General features: G+C 28.4%; 1 protein-coding gene across 1 annotated transcript; it reads right to left on the reverse strand.

Moving 5' to 3' along the window:
• Positions 1-7952: 7952 nt before the first annotated feature.
• Positions 7953-17725, reverse strand: LOC130933522 (receptor-like cytosolic serine/threonine-protein kinase RBK2). The gene is made up of 9 exons (XM_057863153.1): positions 17667-17725; positions 13946-14079; positions 10378-10764; positions 10002-10289; positions 9428-9585; positions 9254-9333; positions 9016-9151; positions 8714-8863; positions 7953-8030 (listed from the first exon to the last, which is right to left on the reverse strand). The coding sequence occupies exons 1-9, from the start codon at positions 17723-17725 to the stop codon at positions 7953-7955; spliced, it is 1470 nt and encodes a 489-aa protein (XP_057719136.1).
• Positions 17726-23191: the final 5466 nt, after the last annotated feature.

Below are 23191 nucleotides of genomic sequence, written 5' to 3' on the forward strand. Positions count from 1 at the left end.
GCCTATTTCGGGGCATTCTAGTGAACATGCCGCGGTTCTTGTTCAACATGAAAAGAAAATCATTGATGAGACTTTCTATGATATAAATGACCAACCCCCACAAGGGGAAGATACGCAACTTGCGTAAGACCTCGGAGCCTGTCCTGGTACTTCCTCTTCTTCCCCTTCTATATGACAATGATTGTATTTGCTTGAAATACTAGAGGGATAGCAAATAAGGCTAACATTCAAACCCTGAAAGAGTACAAAAAAAATTACAAATCAAATATAACCCTTCTCTTTGAAATCCTCTGTAGTGGAAATAAGGTGCAAGGAGTGATCAAGGAGATGAAATTTATGAATTCTTTTATTGAAGAAGCTATTAGTTTTATGGGTGGAATTTGGGTGCTATGGGACGATCCTAAATTAAATATCAACATTATAGAAAGGCAAGAGCAGCTGGTGCATTTCAGTTTTGATAGGATGGGAATTGAAAAATGTTTTCTCACTACAATATATGCAAGCCCTCAAGAGCGAAAGAGGAAGCAAATGTGGGATAGCATTCAGCACATTGCACATAATTTAGCGGAGCCCTGGATTCTTATGGGAGATTTCAATGACATTGTTGATCAAACAGAGAAGAGAGGAGGTGGTTTATATAATATCCACAATTGCAGAAGATTCCGGAAGTGGATTGATGACTGCAGACTACTAGACTTGGGTTATGTAGGACAACGATTCACTTGGAAGGGTGGTGTGAGAGGTGATCTTGACAGAGTCTTTAAAAGGCTTGATCGAGCACTAGGTAATGTTGAATGGAGAACTCTTTTCCCAGATACGAGAATTGAAGTCTTACCGTGCTTGCATTCTGATCATCATCCCCTGATTGCACGTTTTATACCTGATCGTCTGGATAGAGGAAACAAACCCTTCCGTTTTGAAGCAATGTAGGAGACTCACCCAGATTTTGACAGATTTGTGATTAATGAATGAAAAAAAGACAAACATTTTCCTGAAGCTCTGAAAGACTTGACAACTTGCTTAAAAAGGTGGAATAAGGAGATCTTCGAAAACATATTCAAAAGGAAGAAAGATATTCTGAATAGGCTATCCGGCATACAAAGAGCACATAATTATGGCAAAAATCCCTTCCTTGACCAACTTGAAGAAGAGTTGTCTGCACAATTAGAAGTTATTCTTGAACAAGAGGAGATAATGTGGTTACAAAAATCTAGAGAACAGTGGACAACAGAAGGAGATAGGAATACACGATTCTTCCATACAAAAACTCTTATTAGAAGAGGTAAAAATAGGATTCTTAAATTTAAAAATCCTAATGGAAGATGGTGTGATAATGAGGAAGAGTTGAAAAGCTTAGCTGTGGACTATTATAAAGATCTCTTTCGTCAAGATGAATATGGAAGCACTATCTTGCCAACTACTTATACCTTCCCCCAGATGGAGAACCGACACAGAGATGCGATGCAAGCTGCCCCTGCTCATGAGAAAATTCGTAGAGCTGTTTTCAGTATGGGATCCTTAAAAGCACCCGGAGAGGATGGATTTTCAACTTTGTTTTATAAGGAACACTGGAACACCATCCAGGACTCAGTCTACACTTGTATAACACATCTTTGGGAAGAACTAGCAAGCATACAAGAGGTAAATCAAACCTTAATCACTTTGATTCCAAAAGTCAATCAATCGAAATACATTACACAATTCAGGCCAATTGCCCTTTACAATGTGGTATATAAATGCCTCTCAAAGATCTTTGTAGAGAGGATTAGGCCCACCTTGGCAAGCCGAATAGCACCAAATCAATCTAGCTTCATTCAAGGATGGATGATTCATGACAACATCATCATTGCTAAGGAAATGGTTCATGATATGAGAAAAATGAAAGGAAAAAATGCTATATGGTGATGAAGATTGACTTTGAGAAAGCATATGATAGACTTAACTGGAGCTTCATAAGAAAATGTCTTGGAGAATTTGGAATTTCGCAGCACATGTTGGATGTCATCATGGCGGGAGTAACCTCAGTCTCTTACAAGTTAATGTGGAACGGGTGCAAAACAGATGGCTTCCAACCATGAGAGGGATTAGACAGGGAGATCCGATATCTCCGTACCTCTTTGTCATTGCTATGGATAAATTATCATAAATCATTAAGGAAAAGGTGAATCGGATAATATGGAAACCTATTAAAGCGGGAAGGAATGGAGCTCTCATCTCCCACCTCCTCTTTGCAGATGACCTTCTCCTTTTTGCTGAGGCAGACACTAGCCAAATGGGGGTTATCCTTGACTCTCTGCAAAATTTTTGTCTAGCTTCCGGATTAAAAGTTAATGCATTGAAAACATCTATTTTTTCTCGAATAATGTGAATACTGCCACTAGAAGTGCTATCACCAACCTAAGTGATTTTGATGAAGCTGCTGAATTGGAAAAATATCTCAGGGCTATGCTCACTAATAATCGCAAGAAGAAGGACAAGGACAAGAACACTCTTGAAAGAGTCAAAAGCAAACTTAAAGGTTGGAAAGCTCATTGCCTATCTATGACAGGATGCGTGACTCTAGCACAAACTGTCATTAGCCTTTCCATTAATCATGATATAATGCATTCCATGATTTCCACTGGCATATGCAATGAAATTGAAAAACTGCAACGTAAATTTATTTAGGGGGAGGTAGGAGAGCAACAAAAAATGCACCATATCAGCTGGAAACTGCTGTGTAAACCAAGGAGTATGGGAGATATGGGCTTTAAATTACTCCATGCTATGAATAAAGCCTTCTTAATGAAGATTCTCTGGAGACTTAACCAAGACCAAGATTCTCTTTGGGCCCGAATCCTCATCAATAAATATGGAAGGAAATGCGATCTAACTCAACAAATTATATGTAATAATGTAGATTCTTCATTATGAAAAGACCTTGCTAAAATCCATTCTTTTTTTGTGCAGTTCCTGACCGTGTCTTTAGAGGATGGGAGATCAACCCACTTGTAGAAGGATACGTGGCTAGAGAAGGATGAACCCTTTCTCCATTATGTCATCAAACCGGTTGAAGAAATGCTACAAGACATGAAAGTTTATGAAGCAAGGTTAAATGAAGACTCCTGGAACATTCCGTTTCTTAGACAATACCTTGATGAGGACACCATTAGAAAAATTCAAGCTACCCTCCCCCCAATAGACAACCTCGGACAAGATAGGAAGAAATGGAAATTCACTCAAGATGAAAACTTTTCAATGGCTAATGCCTACAAGGCTCTGAAAAATGATGCAGGGGTTAAAGATTGGATTTGGAACAGTGTGTAAAAATGGCAAGGCCCCGAAAAGATTAAATGCTTCACTTGGATGGCTACCCACCAAAAGTAACTCATAGCACAAAGGAGAGCGCGCTTATTTGGTTCGGACTCTAGCTGCCATCGATGTAAAGGAGTGCCTGAAACTATACAACATGTTTTACGAGATTGCCCAACGGCATCCAGGTTATGGGTAAGAATCATACATCACACTCATATCAACTTTTTCTTTAGAGCTCCCTTTGATACTTGGCTTCGTTGGAACCTCACAACGAATGTCGGAATTGCCACAAACCAAGAAACTTGGAAAACTCAATTCTTTGTTTCAAGTTGGTGGCTTTGGAAATGGAGGAATAAAGAACTCTTCTCACCACCCTACCAAAAACCCCACAATGAACATGTTATAGTTCTGAACCATGCTCATACTATTAAGACAGTTTTTGAAAAATCTGGCCTAACCCCTCAAGGAAGAAGGCATAGAGAGGTTCATGTAGCGTGGAATTATCCACCTGAAAATTGGACAAAATTTAACACGGACAGTGCAGCATCAACAAATTCGAATGCAGGAGGATGCGGAGGTGTTATTAGAGATGAGCAAGGAAGATGGGTGGCTGATTTTATGGCCAATCTAGGATGCTGTTCGGCGTTTTGGGCAGAAATGTGGGGTATCTATCATGGATTAAAAATTGCTTGGAATCTAGGCCTAAGAAGGATTATAGTGGAGTCAGACTCAATAGCAGTAGTCACTATACTTAACAAGAAGAAAGGGTTGCACTCCCACCCTGAACCTCTTATGAGAAGCATTGCGAACTTGATGCAAAAGAATTGTGAACTAAGAATAGAAAATATATACAAAGAGGACAACAAATGTGCGAATTGGCTGGCCAAAAAAAGTTTAAAATTGCCATCAGGATGTCAGTTTATTGATAGTCCTTCTTGTAATCTTAGGTTAATCCTAGATGATGACTGTAAAGGGACAACTTTACCCCGACTTGTTTCTATTTTGTAGTTTTTTTTTGGTTTAGGCCCCGATTTTTTACCAAAAAAAAACAAAGAATGCGAATTAAGTGGAATTGTTAGGTTAGTGTGTGTGGAATGTGTGTGTGAGTATGTTGTATGACCTCAAAAAAAACTTATATCTAGTGGACTCTGATATAAACATTTATTACTAATTATATCGAGCTTTAAAAACAAAAAATAAAAATAAAACATTACATAATTTTTGGAGATGACTTTTTAAAAATTATCAGTGATTATTTTTTATAAAATAAAAAATTATCCTCAATATTCAGGTGGATTATCACTAAAATAATAAAAGAACATCTAACTTAGACTATATGTGAATAAAATCACATAGATTGGGTTTGACACTATTGAGCTGAGTTTGTTCGACCCAATTTTAGATTTCTTCTTACATGTTAGCAGGATGTGGATTAAACTTAGGAAATAGAGATCTCCATTTTTTTTAACACTTGAGAGAATAAAGTGTGATCTCTCACCTTTAATTCTATAAGTGGGACCAAATATAAATAGAAGAGAGAGAACAATAAATGGTGAGATTAAACACTCAATTTTTTTTTTAATGAAAATGATCTACTCTTTTAAATTGATATCTAGTGAAGTTGCTAGGTTAGTGTGTGTGAAATATATATGTGAATGTGTTGTATGACAAAAAAAAAACTTATACCTAGTGGGTTTTAATATAAACTTTTATTACTAATTTTGGTATAAAATATTTATATTATAGAATAAGCTGTGAATATATTTTTATTTTATTGAGTATGTCTTTTGTTGAGTTTTTATTTTTATTTGTCTTAATTTATAATAAGTTTTACTTTATTGTATCGAGTTTTTTTTGAAAAAAAAAACAATAAGACAATACATAATTTTTGGAGATAACTTTTTAAAAATTATGAGTGATTATTTTTTTTACAAAATAAAAAGGTATTCTCTATATTTAGGTGGATTATCACTAACTTAAATAATGAAAGAGCATCTAACTTATAGTCTATGTGAATAAGGTCACATAGATTGGGTATGACACTATTGAGCTGAGTTTGTTCGGCCCAATTTAAGATTTTTTCTTATTTGTTAGCAGAATCCGGATTAAATTTATATCTAGTGGAGTTGTTAGGTTAGTGTGTATGGAATGTGTGTGTCAGTGTGTTATATGACTAAAAAAAAAAACTTATATCTAGCAGGCTCCGATATAAACATTTATTACTATTTTTGGTATAAAATAACCTTTAAATAAAATTTATTACTGTGATAAATTAGTTCTTGATATGTGGAATTAGAAAATATCGTGAAAAACTAAAAAAAATAAGCTGTGAATGTGTTTTTATTTTATTAAGTATATCTTTTGTTGAATTTTTATTTTTATTTGTCTTAACTTATAATATATTTTATTTTATTGTATTAAGCTTTTTAAAAAAAAAACGATACATAATTTTTGGAGATCACTTTTTGAAAATTATGAGTGATTATTTTTTTACAAAATAAAAAGTTATCTTTTATATTCAGGTAGATTATCACTAATTTAAATAACGAAAGAGCATATAACTTAGAATCTATGTGGATTATCATTCTTTTTGGTTTTATAAAAAAATATTTTATTTAAATTATAAAAAAAATGATAAATAAATATATTAATGCATTTACGGTTGATTTTATGCCTCTGGAGTTTATACTTGTTTTTCATATTATCGACCTTGTTCTTATATATTGCTGGCATATAGAATATTTTGTTAATTATTTAACTTTAACCTTAAAATAGGACTATAAATTAAAGCTAAATGAAACTTTTTAGATTTAAATGGGACACTATAAATTTTAAAAACTAAAATAAAATTACATCCAAACATAAGAGACTAATTCAATATTTTATCCTAAAATATATTTTGGATCCGAGTAGAAATTTGTGTCGAATTAGTTTTAAACATTTCTAATATATATCGTATCAAGTTATCAAATTTAGTAAAAGATATAAAATTATCTAATGAAATTTATACAATCATCTTAAATTTCCTTTCTTTTTATAGGACTTAATATTAGAAATTAAATAAACTTAATGCTTGTTGCAAAAATTAGATAGATCTTTTTTATAAAAAATAATAGACTTAACCAGAGAATTGATAGGCATATAATATAAACAGAAAACGGAAGGGTTAGCGAATATTGAAACATGTGCAAAATCTAGACTTAGAATTATTTTAGTAATTCTATAATGAGTAGTACTATGATATATTTAGGTCTAATTTAGATAAATAATTTAATTAAGGTTTTTTTAAAAAGATAACTTAAATAATAAATATTTTTATTAAAAATAATTTATAAATAAATTATTTTGTATTTAATTTTTTAATTTTAAAAGTATTTATTTTAAAAAAAATGTAATAAAAAAATTTATTATAAAAAAATTATTTTTTTAATTTTTTTTATAAATACTTAAATAATTTTTTAAAATATTATAATTTAATTTTAAAAATTATATCGAATATTAATACTACTACTTTTATAAGTTAAAAATTTAAAAAAATAATTTTAAAGTTTACCAAACGGATTAAATCAGATGAGTTGACTAGGAGAAGGAAAAATTAGTATTGTTTCTAACAATTATATAATTGACACAATTAACTATTAATTGTTAACTAAAATTATTCACCAAATAAAATATATATTGAAATAAAAAATCCATATTTTATTTTTTGTATATAGGTATATTTTTGTAACAGAAAATATACTACTTATTATCAAAAATCCTAAGTCACGATTAAATATATTATTGGTTATTATTAAGTAAAATTCCCATCACTTAAATAGACTTGCATCCGATCAATATCGATTGTTATTTTGATCTTTAAAATTCACGCGATTACTTATTTTAGTCTTCGAAATTTAAAATTATCTATACTAATTTTTTAGATTTAAATTCAAGTACTAATGTTATCTTTCGACTCTTTCCGGCGATGACTAGACGAATAGAATGCTAAGATGGCACCCTCTTTATCACGTTGAATGATGAGTAAACGATATGTTTACCCTTAGTATTTAAACAAGTCAGAAATGTCGTCACTTTGTATATGAAGGAGAAAAAACGATGGAGACCTAAAATAAAGTATTATTCTTCTTCTCTATCTCCACTATTCTTCATTTCTGACTTGTTTGGATGCCAAGGATAAACGGCGTCGTTTACTCATCATCCAGCGTGGTAGAGAAGGTGTCATTTTAGCATTCCATTTGCCTAGTTATCGTCGGAAAGAGTCGAGGGACTATATTAGTGCCTGAACTTGAATCTGGATGACTAGTATAGATAATTTTAAATTTTGGAGACCAAATTGAGTAATTGCGTATGACCAAAATGGGAATTTAGTCGACTAATAAGCATGTTATAAGTAATCAAAATTAAATTTCCAGAGAGTTCATTTTCATATATCATATATAATAACAAGAGTTTATACCCGGAATAAAGCTCTGCTCTATTTGAAATTACTAAAGGAAAAAATAACAATAAAGAAGAAAAACGGGATAACATACATAATTAATGGGGACACGTGCACAGAGAAAGCTTTTTGAATATGATGATGTGCCCAATAAGTTCTCAAGAATCCATCCCAATTTGCATTATTGTTTGTTTATATTATTAGGATTCTATGCAGTTCAAGTAACGCGCCTTGGAGTTCCATCGTTTTTAAATTCGAAGATTATATCTTCTTCAGGTTTCAGCAATTCCATAGTCTGCAGCCAACACTCAAAATAAGTATATATATAATAACAATAATAATTGCATGCATTGTATGTTATTGCACAATTTATCAACTTCTAACTTGAATGTTTGTTTTCGTTTAATTTAGTTTGTTTCTCCCCTCCAAGTATATGATGAGTTTAATTTCAAGTAACAATTATATACTATCTCACGAAATTATTTGCCCCACAATTTAAAGTTTAAATTGATAAAAAATAAATAAATAATTATATTGCTAATACAAAAAGAGAGGTATCATAAAATTAAAAAAATGAGATATATGCATTTTAATTTAGGTAATTATTATTAGCGAAAAATTATTAAATAATTTTAGTTAACACAATTTATTATTTTGACCAATAATTAGCCAACAATATTTAAAAATATTGACAAAATATAGTGTTGGATTGCTAAACTAAAAATAATGATGGACTACTAAACTAAAAATATGGACCAATATAAATTAAAATTATTAATTTTTAAATTTTTATCATATATATTAATATCTAAATTATTATCTTAGGCAACTATTTTGTTAAAATACATGTGCATTAATAAGAATAAATATAATCAATGAATTATAACTCAAATAGTATAATTTTTTATATTCATTTACAAGTATAGATTCGAATCTCACTCTTATTTTTAAAAGAAAAGAAAAATAATAAATGCTTGCCTGAACCATGCGAGGACGCAAGAATGGAGAATGCTCAACACAGAGAGAAGCAGTCAAAAGAAGACGTTCCACTTGCTCTATGTCATAATCTTCACCAAGTGATGGATCAACAAGCTCCTTAATATTATGAGCATTAATTAATGGCTTTGCCTATAATAACACATAACACATTATTAATTATTATAATTAATTACCACCCACACACAACAAATTAAAATCATCTATACACATACCAATATAGCATATATAGTTTTAAGATATATATATATATATATATATATATGACATACATGGAAACATACCCATATCAAAATGCTTTGTTGCAAATAATCCAAGGCCTTACGCCCGGTTAAAATCTCCAGCAAGAGGATCCCAAATGCATAAACATCTGTTTTCTCATCTACTATGCCATGCGTCAAATATTCAGGAGCAGAATACCTACCAAATTTAATATATAACAACCTAATTAATAATGTTATTAAAATTATGAAGAATACTAATTAGTACTATATATTATATTGTACTGCATTGCATAGATACCCAAATGTGCCTTCAAATCTTGTGACATGTTGCTGATCAGCATCTGGTGGCAACCACTTTGCAAGCCCAAAATCACAAATCTGCATAAATTAATTATTATTATGGTAATTAAATCAGAAAAAAGAAAAGTGTTCATATAAGAATAACACTTATTAATATATAGTTAATTATTACCTGTGGCTCAAAATTTTTAGTGAGCAGAATATTATCAGATTTAATATCTCTATGAATGATTCGCCTGTGACAATGATCATGCAAATACAACAGCCCTCTTGCTATTCCCAGAGCAATATTATACCTTCTATTCCAAGTTAATATGTGTCTATTTGGACCTGAAAATAAACTTTAGTAATTAAAAAGTGTCCGGAATATTGATACGGCATATGCTTATTACAAAAATACGGTCAATTATATATTTAAACAATAAAATAAAAAATAAAATATATTTTTTGTCTCTAATATTTATAATTTTTTTTAAATATTTTTAATATTTAATTATATTTAATTTTGTCCCTAACGTTTAATTTGCATCAAAATTATCGCTAAACATTAAATTCATCTAAAATGTTCAGGACAAAATTAAAATCGTTTAAAAATAGTTTTAAAATAAATCGAAAACGTTAATTATAAAATTGAATGAAATTAAATTGACTTTACCTAAAAATAAAATAAAAAACATATTAATTATTATTAAGAAAATAGTAACTATGATAGAAATTAAGGCATATATAATATAATAAGTAGTGACCATGGAGAATAGAAGCTAAGCTTCCAAGTGGAGAAAGTTGGAAGACGAGGCAGAATTCCTTTTCTGAACTGTATCCAATAAGCTTTGCAGTATTAGGATGGTCGATGTAGGCAATGATGTTTAGCTCTTTCAGAAAGCTTGACGATGATGACGGCGATGACGAGGACGAGGAAGGCAAGTTCTTATTTGCAGCATGAATTCCTTTGTTCAATTTTTTTATAGCTACCATTTCCCCATTCAGACGACCCTTGAAAACATCAGCATACCCACCTCTTCCAATCAAATTCTCTACATACAATTCATTAAAAAAAAAAAAAGCATGTAAGAAATTATTTTATTACAATCATGTTTAAAAATTATTATCTGACCTACGTACCTCTGCTAAAATTGTTGGTCGCATGACGAATTTGGAAGGATCTGAAAGCGATGAGAGGAGGAAAATTAAAGTTGCCATGGCCTCGGATTGGCAGCGGTGGAGGCGGAGGCGGAGGAGGAGGTGGAGGAGGAGGAGGAGAAGGAGAAGGAGGAGAGGGCCTAGTAGTTGATGGTGATGATGCTCTTATATTATTATTATTCTTCTTCCATGGCTTAAAGATATTTTTCCATTTGAAGCTTAAACAAGTGGCTGGTGGCGGCAATGAATCTTCATCATGATCATCATCATGGGGTCGAAAGGGAAAGGGTGGTGGTGTTCTTGATACGGAATATTCAGATCTTGTAGGGGTTAAGGAATGTCTATTATCCCTCTCAATGTGCCTCGACCCTGAAAAACATTACACTCATCGGGATAAAAGGTGCACATCATATGTAAAAATTGAGGAAAAAATCATTCAATCCCGCTATATTACCAACAGCATTTTTGTCAACTTTTGACGACTCTTAGGTAGAGTTTGTTTTCGGGGACAGGACACGGAGACATGGACAACACTTGTTTAAAAAATGTTTGGAAGCAGAGACATGGACAGTGGACATATTGTCTCCGAGACAGTTTTTTATACTTTTGTGTCCACTCTTTCGCTTTTGCGAAGAACAATGATAGACATGGACAATTTTATAAATTTTGTTTTCCTTTTTTCTACTATTACCCCTTCTTATTTTTTCTATTGCGTTGTTGAGAGATACTTTTTTCTTCCTATTCTTTCTCTATCTCTTTCTTTTCCAGATACTTTCTCCTTTCTGTAGAATTTTTTATTGGGGTAGATAATTCTTTTCTTTTTATCGTTTTACTTCAATACCATTTTAACCTTATATTATATTATTTGATTTGTAATAAAAATAATAACAAAAATAATTAATCTTAAAATTTTTAAAAGATAAATATTATCAAAAATAAAATTAATCTTTTAAAATGCTAAAAAATAATTTATAAATTGTAATTGATTTTATATAATTTAGAGAAAACTTAATTTTTTATAAAAAAAAATCAATTTTTTTTAAATAAAAATAGATTTTTATATGCAAAAACTAATTATTTTTTCATGTAAAAATGGATTTTTTTTAAATTATTTTTTTATTTAAAATTAATTTAGCTTATTAACTTAAACAAAATTTTTTATTAATCAAACTCAAATTTATTTTTTTTGTTAATCTTAACTATATGTATTCTTACATATTAATAATAAATTTTAAAATAAAATAATTATATTTATAAATTTTATTTTAATATAAATACTAATATATTTTTTTATTAAAACTTTTTGCCTCTTCAAATATTTTTTTCAAGTTCCGTCTGTACTCCTACGTACTCTCATTTTTATTAAATTAATTTGTATTAATGTAGAAAATTTGGAATTACAGGGCTATTTTAGTCATTTTATATAATATTTTAGTCTTGTCCATGTGTATCCAAACATAATACTAGACATTATATTAGTGTTTTGTCCATCGTATCCAAATACAATACACAAAAGATAATTTTTAGTGTATTCGTCATATTGTCTCCGTTTCAGTGTCATGTTCTGTCTTGTCTCTACAAACAAACGCAGCCTTATTTATAATTGTGTTTAATGAAAATATCTTTGTAGATGTATTTAATAAAAATGTCTTTTTTATAATTGTGTTTAATAGAAGTGTCTTTATAAATATATTTTTTGGATGTGTCTTCTTATATATGTGTTTAAAATATAATAATTAATTATTATTAGCAATAAGTTGACAAATAATATGTTGGTATCCTATACTTTTTTTAAATTATTTAAAGTGATAATATTAGGATAATAGTAAAATGATATTTTAATTATTTTTAAAATTATAATTTTTATTATTTTAATTTAAAAATGATTAATAATATAAATTAACTCATTTTTTTCTTCTAAAATGATTAAACAATTTTAGAGAAGTCAAATCTAAAAATTAATTAACAAAATTGATATGTTAAACTTAACCATTAAAATTATTAATCCTGACATATTTATATATATATATATATATATATATATATATATATATATATTATTTAATTTATTTTTAATATATATTTTATATTAATAACTAATTTTAATACTTACATAGCATATTAGCATGGTTAAATAAATAATTTCTGTAATTTCCTTCTCACGTGATTATTTTTCAAAAAAAAAAATTGATTATCACTAAAAATATTGTCAAACAAAAAGTATTTAATATTATTAAAAAAGTATTTAAACGTCTTTTTGATGGTTGCTTAATTATTAAAAAAATTAATTATTCTATTATTTCATATAGTTTCATTAATTTTTTAATTGAATTCAATATTAGATAAAAAAAATATAATTATTTAAAACCAAAATAATTAGGTCATTGAAATATTTCATACTAAAAACTAAAATAAATATTTAAAAAATTATATTTTTAAACAAAAAGTAGTTAGAAAAGGACCTAACTAAGTTTTTATTTAATATAAAGATTCATTATAAATTTAATTAAAAATTTGATGAAATTATAAAAAATAATTGAATAATTAAACTTTACTAAAATGTTTTTATTGACAATACTTATGTTGACACTTATTTTTTTACAATAAATAATAGCCAAATATCAATAAAAATATTATCAATAAAGTTTTTTTTTAAGCAAGTATGACCATTAAAGTTATATATATTCGAATATTTTTTTTTTGGCAACTATTGACCACCGTTAATACTTAATAATACTATAATATTTTATGATAATTAATGATCATTAAAATACATTTGAACTTTTTTGACATAATCATTAATTGTAAAAAAAATACTTTTACAAATAATCACTTTTATACTAATAGTAGTCAATTTATGTTAAGTTTTGTTCTAGTAATAAAAATATTTTTATATAGAAATAATAGTTAAAAAATTTAAATAATTTAATATAATTATATCTATCCTAATATATTAACTATTATTTTAGGTAAAAATATGTTAATTTGAATAATTACTTTTATAATCAATAAGTTTAATTTTGATACAATAGAATACAATATTTTACATAATTATTAATCACACTTATTTTTTAAATAACTATTTAAGTAGTTAATGTAAAAAATATTAATTTTGTTAATATAACCTTAAATTGATCAGATATATTTATTTATTCAATAATGTTAGGAACCATTCTAGCCAAAAATCAGCCAAATATCTTTGGATAAATTCAAAATTTCTATGTGAATGATTTTAAATTCGTTTTCTGATTTATCATGTTTTAGACATTTGGAGAGAGAAGAAAGGTGAAGAAACGGAAGCTAATTGAATCAGTTTCTGTGATTCACGTTGCAATAATACTGAACGTATTTTCTCCTAATTTGAATGTGATGAAATATTTAATAACTAATATTTTAAATTATAAATAAATAAAACTAATTACTATATTTATAATTAATTAAGTTGTTTCATTTTTAGTTAATTTGGAGTTGTTCCATATACTTTTTTATTTTATTATTATAGTACATTAACATTAAATTTATAATTAATAATTAATAACCTAAAAATTACCTTGAAGTGGAGAAGGAGAAGAAAACAAGAAGCTGGTTCGCCTTCTGGGTTTTGCGGCGAGAGAAGCATCGTCCAATGAGAACTTTCTTTCTGAACCGCCACCATGGCTGCTACTACTTTTCTTCTTTCCAAACCTATCAATTAACACGCAAAATTAAATTAATTATTCTCAAAAACTTAATTAGGAATTGCTGTTTCTGTGCGCAGTCAAATACAGAAAGAAAATGAGAAAGCATTAATATAATATTAAATTAATTTATCCGCATTAATGAATTATCAACGACATTAAGGATAGAGTTAAAAACTTAAAATAAGGAAGCACCGCTACATTTTTTTTTTTTTTGGTTTCAAAATAGACTGTTTTAAGAATAAATATTATTACGCATGATAATAATAAATGAAATATATAGACTTTTTTGGACAGGGATTTATTTATTTTAAAATGACGGTTACGTTTTATATGTTATAAATATATTATTTGTAATATTAGTAAAAAGGCATTCATATCAAACAATTTTTAATTTGGATCATGCAATGATAAAAAGTATTTTTTTTAATGAAGAATGAAAATTATTGTTTGTACAATAGAGAAAAAAATTAAAATAATAAAAATATCATGTACAATATATATACACTTTTTTGAAAAAAATTAGTTGTAATTTCTATGAAAAATACTATTTGTATACTAAAATCAGTCATTAAAATTAGCCACTAATGTATTTGTATATAGATACATGTGTAATTTAATTTATTTTTAATGTGTATTTATATTTCAACATGTATTTTATATTTGTGACTGACTTTGATGGTTGATTTTAATAAACATGTAGCATAACCCAATTTCTATTTGATAGAAACTCAGGTACGACAGTCAATTTTATATAAAATTTATAACTAAATTAATTAAATTATTTAATGATATATAATAATCAATTTCACATGAATTTGACTCCTGAGTCTTCATCTTTTTTATTTTGTTGGTTGATGGGTTTTAAATTTTAATAGTATTTTATATATTGAATTGAACAGAAAACCAGAAAAACATCGGAACATATTTGCACGGGTATGTGCATGGTTAATTAATTAATTAATTAAACTCAAATCACCAAATTAAATGTGTTGGATCAGAAATTGAGAGATATGATGAACAACACTGCCAAAACGAAAAACAAACTAAATGTAGCAACGTAACATCGAATAAAACCATGCTCATGCATGCTCTTTAAAAAACAGAGAGAAAAGCAAAAACGTACGAACCACAATGGCGTATGAAAGACCCATGAAAAAGAAAATTAAAAAATAATAACAAGAATAGAAGTATATAATATACGAGAAAATGCATGCATGTATACCAAAATCTGCTGGCCATTGAATTGATGAGGTGAAGATGATCGATAACAAAAGATTTGAAGGTGATGAAGAATGTAAAGTAGTTCTGGTCTCAGACACTTCCACACACGCCTCTCTCGTTTCTGTGTATGCTCTTTTATAGAGTCTAGACTGTTATTTTTAAAGTTTTATTTGTTTTAAGTTAATATAATTAACTTTAACTTTTTGAAAATAAGAAATGATATTTAATTTATTTGTATTAGTTTCTGTATATACTTTTAAGAGTGAGACTCGAACCTGAGACTTCTAGATGAGAATGGAGAGATTATGCGCTCGATGACATATATTTCTATATTTTTAAATAATATAATATATATATATATATATATATATATATATATATATGTATAAAAAGTAAAAAATAATATTTACGTACTAAAATTAATTTCTATATATTTGTATATAAATACGTGTAATTTAATTTATTTTTAATATGTATTTTATATTTTAATATATAATTTATATATTGACGACTGATTTTAATGTATATCTAATATTTTTAAAAATATAATACAAATATCTTTTTTTTATTTTATGGTATAAAAGACAATTTTTTTAATCTTTATTTTTTATAATCACTTTTAATATAAAAATAAAAAAATATATACAAAACAATGCACATAACATTTCTCTCTAAATTATTACGATTATAAGCTTGAATGTTGATATCCTCTAAAAGATTGAGAGGGATATATAGCAAATTTGTAGATAATTTGGAAGGAAACAAAATGTTAAAAATAAGTTGAAAACTTGTGTAGAATTGTTTTTATTTAAAGTTGATAATAAAAAAATATTAGATAATTTAATATATTTAATTAATTTATTATTTAATATTTTTAAATTATAAACTTTATATAAAACTTTATATGAAGACAACTATTTAATTTCACTAAAATATAAAATGTAGGCTAGTCAAATATGAAGAAAAAAAAAATATACTTTTCTCCAACTGTATAGTATAGTTTGGTTAAATTATAATATATGTTAAGTTTCAGGATTTTATTTTCTAGTCATAAACATAAATATTAAGTCAAATGGAAGAAGAGTTAGAAAATTAATTTTTTCTCTATCCGCTTTTAATTTTATTTGATTTTTTCTTTTTTAAAAGGATGTATTTGAAGTTGCACGAATATATGTTCAAATCTCATTTGGAGAATCTATATATATATTGTGCGCTCTTTAATTTATTCATTCTATGTTTGCTCTCTCTTTAATGCATATGATTTTTTTTACTTAATAGATGGAATAAAGATAATATTTAATGAAACTTAACAATTTTCTAACTTAAATAAATGTTGAGTATTTTTTTAGAGAGTAATACTCTAAAGAATCTTGCTAGCACGTGTTATAAAGACACAATAAAAATGCCATGCAAAAAAATATTTTATTAAGAATTATTAAAAATAAAATTTTTTATTTCTGATACATTGAATGTATTAAAAATTTAAAATTTTTAATAAAAATAAAATATAAATTCTCTTTAAAATTTGTTAAAAGTTTTTAAAATATCTAATTTTTATTTTGTTCTAATTTTATCCTAAAAATTTTTTATTTGTATCAAATATACTTTTAATAGTTAAATTTTTAAAAAATTTAGGATAAATTTAGTAATAATACATGACAACTATATCTAGTTTGCTTATGTTGAAGATTTATTTTTGTAAAATTGTTACTGAATTAGTTCTAATTTTTTTGAAAAATCAACTATTAAGGATATATTTGACACAAATTGAAAATTTTTTGGAAGAAATTGAAATAAAATAAAATTTAAAGATATTTGAAAAACTTTTAACAAATCTCAATTTACCCTTTTTGTTATTATCATCTTAAAATGTGTCATTAAGACACAAGAAACAGTACTACAAGAAAAATGTCGAGTGTCATTGGATTTAGCGTTAGAGGTTAGCGGCAAATTTTTTGTCGGATTGATCATCGAATTTGGCAATAAATTCATCACCCTAAAATATTACCGCCGGAACAACATTCCCGATGGTAACGTCCACGGTAATATTTGGTGGAAAAAAAAATTTTGGCGCACTACTACTGTCGGATTTACTAGCGGGACGATCTGAGGATAACAATGTTTAGTAAAATGCAACGTTTTAGGCGTACGGAAGATCAGATGTGACTGTCGGATGAATCCAACGTTAATAATGCCTTGAATGAAAGCGCGAATGTCGTTTTTTCCATTTCAAATTTCATAGTCTCTCTCTTCATCTCCACCCTCTCCTCTCATCACCGCCACCACCTCAGTTCTTTGCCCCCTCCTGTCGCTGCCGAGAGCACCATCGTCGCTACCCTCTTCCTGTCGCCATCATCCCTTTATGGATACCCCCTATTTCTTCTCCTTTTTCCCTTGCCCCTCTCTCTCTCCTTCGCCGTCACCACCATCTATCGTCACCACCATCCGCCGCTATAATAACTTTGGCGACCACCACTGCAACATTAACTTCGGCATGTTCACTTATTTCTTGCCTTGTTCTTCATTACAGGTTCTTGAACAACTCTTTTTTAATTCCTTTAATTATAATTTAATGTAGTTTAGGTTTGAGTAGAATTTTAACATTAATTATGAATCAGTTTCAAAGTTAGTTCAATTTAGTTTTCTACTTTTAGCATATTTAGGTTGATTAAGTTAAGTTAGATTCAATACATTAGGTTTGGAATAGTTGAAGTGTTTGGAATTGTCTAATTGTATTAATTGTTGCGTTGATGACTATTTTGCTGAGATTGTTAGATAATTTTTTAATTTTAGTTTAATTTAGTTTAGGTTTGAGTAGAATTAGAATTTTAATTTTAAATTTGCTTCAAAGTTAGTTCATTTTAGGTTTCTAATATTGGTGTATTTAGGTTGATTAAGTCATATTTGATTCAATACATTAGATATTGAATGGTTGAAGAGTTTGGAATTGTTTAATTGTGTTAATTGCTACGTTGATGACTATTTTTCTGAGAAATTATTGCTGAGATTGTTAGATAATTTTTTATTTTAGTTTAATTTAGTTTAGTTTTGAGTACAATTAAAATTTTACTTTTGAATCAGTTTCAAAGTTAGTTCAGTTTAGTTTTTTAAGCTTAATGTATTTAGGTTGATTAAGTTATGTTTGACTTGTCATGTTAGATTTTGAATGCTCGAAGTGTTTAGAATGGTCTAATTGTATTAATTGCTGCGTTGATGACTGTTTTGCTGAGAAATTATTGCTAAAATTATTTGATAATTTGATATATACAGAGATGACGACAGGAAGAAGTGATGTGGATCAGGCTGCTGGTCGTGGTCGTAGCCGTGGTCAGCATAGAGGAAGGATTTTGTTCGGTATTTTCGGGACTTCTGGATCCTTTCCTTCTACTCCGATCACCCCTATCACGCCACAGGTTGCGGGTTTAGCATACCAGCTGTTCATTATAGTCCTTAACCCCAATTACATGCCTCCGTTTATGGCGAGGACGCTGCCTCCTACCGCTAAGCAGCCTGCATCCACAGCAACTCAGCCTCTAGTGACAGATGTCACCGCGGCCCCAGAGTCCAACTATAAAAGTGAGGCAATAACTGATGCCCCTCCACCACCTCCCATCGTACGATTGCGTATTTGGTCTTATGGCAGCACGGGGTAAGTATCACGTTCAATGCTCACATATTTTCTGTTTATGGTTATCGCTGAATGTGTCTGAATTGTTTCTAGTTTAGTTGATTTAGGTTAGAATGATGGTTATTGTTTTCTAGCTTTAATGATTATAGTTCTTGTTATTGCTAAAAATTCTTGAAAATTAATTCCTGTTTAGTGGATTTAGGTTGATTTGGAATGCTGGTTAATGATTTCTAGCTAGTTTTAATGATTATGGTTTTTGTTATTGCCAAAAGTTTTTAAAAATTGATTCCTGTTTAGTGGATTTAAGTTTATTTGGAATGCTGGTTAATGATTTCTAGTTTTAATGATTATGGTTCCTGTTATTGCTGAAAGTTCCTGAAAATTGACTCCTGTTTAGTAGATTTAGGTTGATTTAGAAAGCTAATTAATGATTTCTAGTTTTACTGATTATAATTTCTGTTATTGCTGAAAGTTCCTAAAAATTGATTCCTGTTTAGTGAATTTAGGTTGATTTGGAATGCTAATTAATGATTTCTAGTTTTACTGATTATGATTTCTGCTATTGCTGAAAGTTTCTGAAAATTAATTCCTGTTTAGTGAATTTAGGTTGATTTGGATGGATTCAGGTTGATTCTTGTTTGTGGATTGTTGTTAGATTTTTTGCCGAACCCCAATACATGTGCTCAGGAGATGACCAATGTCATCATGATGATGTACGACCAGTCCTGGCCTAACTACACGAAGATATCCATTGAGACCAGGCAGCGCTGGTTTGAGAAATGGGCGGTAATTATTTTCATTGTTTCTTTTTCAAATCTTTTTAGTTAGTTTATATCCTCTATCTTGCTTAACTAATTTTAATGTTTCTTTTTTGCAGCTGCACTTCATTTGCGATGCTGAGTACGACCTGGCTATTCGGAAGACATTCGACTATCGAATGGGTCAGCGGCTCCAGCAAATGCTGGATGATATTCGTCATGGGCGGGACCAGCGGACGGGCTAATTCCGACTAGAGATAAAGAAGGCCCTGTTAGTTCATTGGGAGACCAATGCGGGGTTCATGCTTCAGCGTCTCACCAACAGAGCTAACAAGGTATCGGTCAGGTTGTCCAAGTATACCGGCCGTTCAGCGACCTTCATGAAGACCAAATCCATGCTGGTATGTAGTTCCTTTAATTTTGTTAATAACTTTGTTATATTCTTTTTGCATACCATTACTATGCATTCTAATAATTTTGTATTTTTATGCAACTTGTGTAATTGAAGTCATTGGACCGCAAGGCCACGCTAGCGAGGACGTCCAAGTACAACCATACGCTGAAGGAGAACAAAGCGAGATTTACTCATCAGCTGTCTCATGACCATTATGTGAGTAAACATACATCTAATTATCTTCTGCCATAAAATTATTAGAAATTAACTATATATATATGTCTCACTAATCACAATAACTTGTGTTAATTATCCAGAAGTCCTACAACAGAGACTAGAGGCCGCGCCTCAACAGCCTCAGCAAAATGAAGGACGCCGTCAATAGCTCTGCGGTTTCAATCGTCGATCTCGATGCGATTTGGCACAAGACCATCTCAGTCCTGTACAAGAACTGCGTAAACGGGATGAGGTCATTCTTCGCTAGCAGTCTCCGCACCTCGACGTTGAGGCCGTCGTCAGGTTCTGCCACCAGTCGAGCCGTCCAGCCCGACGAAGACGTAGATTTGAGACTGTAGGTGTAGGAGCTCCAGCGCAGCCTTCACTAGCAGGCTCTGGAGCATAATGATTATTGAAGAAGTATCAGGAGATCCTCACCCATGTGACATCTACCGATGAGCTCAGGTTGGAGTTTAGGAAGTCGTTGGAGCAGATGTAGTGTATGGAGGCTTAGATGGAGGTGTAACAGGCACAAATGCGTACCGCTAACATCGAACATGCTGGTGGCTGCACCATTGCTGATGGCAACGGTCTTGCTACAGGTGGCCTACGAACATCACCACCTTTTGCGCCGCCGACTCAGGGCCACTGGACTGACGACGACGACGACTTTCTGGATCTGTAGATATTAATTTTTATTTATTTATTATTTTATTAGATTTATTTGATGTACTTGACTTTTAACTTATTTGATCATTGTATTGTTTATTTTAAATAAAAAAGTTTTTATTTTTTATGAATTAACCACTAGTTGTGTGAAAAAATATAAATTTAAAATTAAAATTGACCATTAATTTTGAATTTTAAAAAAATTGACATCACCGCCGGAATTACTGTTGAAAAAATTTGTCGATAACCAATTGATTTTTTGAGCTGGTTATCCGTCGCAAAATCCAACTGTAATCGTAAAATATACAATAATAAATATTTATCGGCGAGGGCTATATCGTCTGATTGTTTTCGATGAAAAATCTGACGGTAAATTGATTAATACAACGGTAAATCCGATGGTACTCATCGTTTTTCTTGTAATGATAGCTAAATCCTATCCAAAAATCAGTCTCCAAACAATTTTTAGTCGGACAATTTAATCTTCGTCAAATTAAAATTACCAAATTTGTCTTAAACATTTGATTTTATTAGACATATCAATTCTCACGTAAAATATTAGTAAAAAATTAGATAATTTAATCTCTGAAATTATTTAATAAAAAATATAATAATTCTTAAAAATATTTAAAATTTTTATCTTAGCCTCTTTATATAAACGAATAATTTAATATGATAAGCACTAATTTATTTAATAAAATAAATATTTAGAAGACTAATTTAATGATTAAAATTTATTTAAAATTATAATATCAACTAAGATTTTTTTAAAAACTCATTCGAAGTATTATTCTTTTTTATAAGATACACAAATTTTAGTTTTGATCATTAACTATAAGAAAAGCAAAAATATTGTGGGTATATAAAAAGTTAGTCGTTATATCTTAAAAAATACTAAATAAACAAGTAATTAGTTTTATATCTATGCTTAACTAAGCCTTTTTTTTTGTTTTTCTTATGTGTCTTTTTTTATGTGATTTTTATTATATCAATAAGTTATTAAACTAATTTGATTAAATTTAATTATCAAAATAATTTAGTCATGCAACATCAATGTTATATCTTTGTAATACATGTGTTGTTTTAAAATTTATAATACGAATAAAGTATTATTTTAATATCTAACATTTGACCTGAATTCTAATCTAGTTCTTAACATTTTAAACGTTTTATTTCAGTTTTAAAAATTTTTAAACGCTTTATTATTTCAATCTCAAAATTTTTTGAAGCGAGTTCAGATCATTAAATTTGACACAAATAAATATATATTAAAAAGTCAATACTATTCAATTTCATAAATAAAATCGATTCACGAACGATTATTTTTTTCTTTGATTTTAAAGTGTTGATTATTGATGGTTAAGATTTAGAGTGTTATACAAAAAAAATTGAGGAAAAAAAATGTTACAAGAAGATTTTGGTTATGTTTTTTCTAACATATGAAAAAAAATATCACTTAACTAATAACATTATTAACGTTTATATCACTCATTTTCTTAATTAATAAGTGTTAAATTTAACATGGTAAAAATATTTTTAAAATTTTTTGGGACAAAAATAAGATGTTTAGATAAAAATAATATTTTATTCTTTATAATATATTTATATGAGAAATATTAAAGGACTATTAAAATTTTATTATTTTTGGTCATTCTCCATTAATTAGCTATTAATATTTAAAAGTATGAAATAAAAATATATATTATTAGATTATTAAACTAAAAAAAAATTAATAATTAGGTAATAATCTAAAATAATGAATTATAATGGCCTCTATAATATATCTCTATTTATATAGCGGCTAAATTTTAATATATATGTTATACTCAACATAGTTATAAAAAAAAAGCTTTGTATCGAGTACACATATAAAATTATTTGTATTAAAATTAAATTTTTTTGATAAATAATATTTAAAATTACTTATTTAAAAAAAATTGTTGTGATAAAACATGATGTGTCTTTAATTAATAAAAATATTATTTATAGACTAAAATTAATTATTAAAATAAATTATTATATATTTTTGTATAAATATATATAATTTAATTTATATTCAATGTATATTTTATATTTTAATAAGTATTTTGATGATTGATTTTGATATATACCTACTATAATTAATAATTAATACGTCTAGTGAATTAATTAATGATGAAAAATAAAATAAAATAGTATATGAGGTGTGAATAATAATATAATTTATTGTTTAAACGTTTATGATGGAAAA

Source organism: Arachis stenosperma, chromosome 6, assembly GCF_014773155.1.
Source record: "Arachis stenosperma cultivar V10309 chromosome 6, arast.V10309.gnm1.PFL2, whole genome shotgun sequence".
NCBI lineage: Eukaryota > Viridiplantae > Streptophyta > Magnoliopsida > Fabales > Fabaceae > Arachis > Arachis stenosperma.

Excerpts from the sequence above, each read along its gene's own strand:
- LOC130933522 (XM_057863153.1), bottom strand. The coding sequence starts at position 17,725 with ATGGTGGTGACGGCGAAGGAGAGAGAGAGGGGCAAGGGAAAAAGGAGA. Across the intron at positions 9,586-10,001 it reads CTTAGCTTCTATTCTCCATG|GTCCAAATAGACACATATTA; the intron begins GTCACTACTTAT and ends GTTTATTTTCAG. Across the intron at positions 9,152-9,253 it reads AGATTTGAAGGCACATTTGG|GTATTCTGCTCCTGAATATT; the intron begins GTATCTATGCAA and ends TAAATTTGGTAG.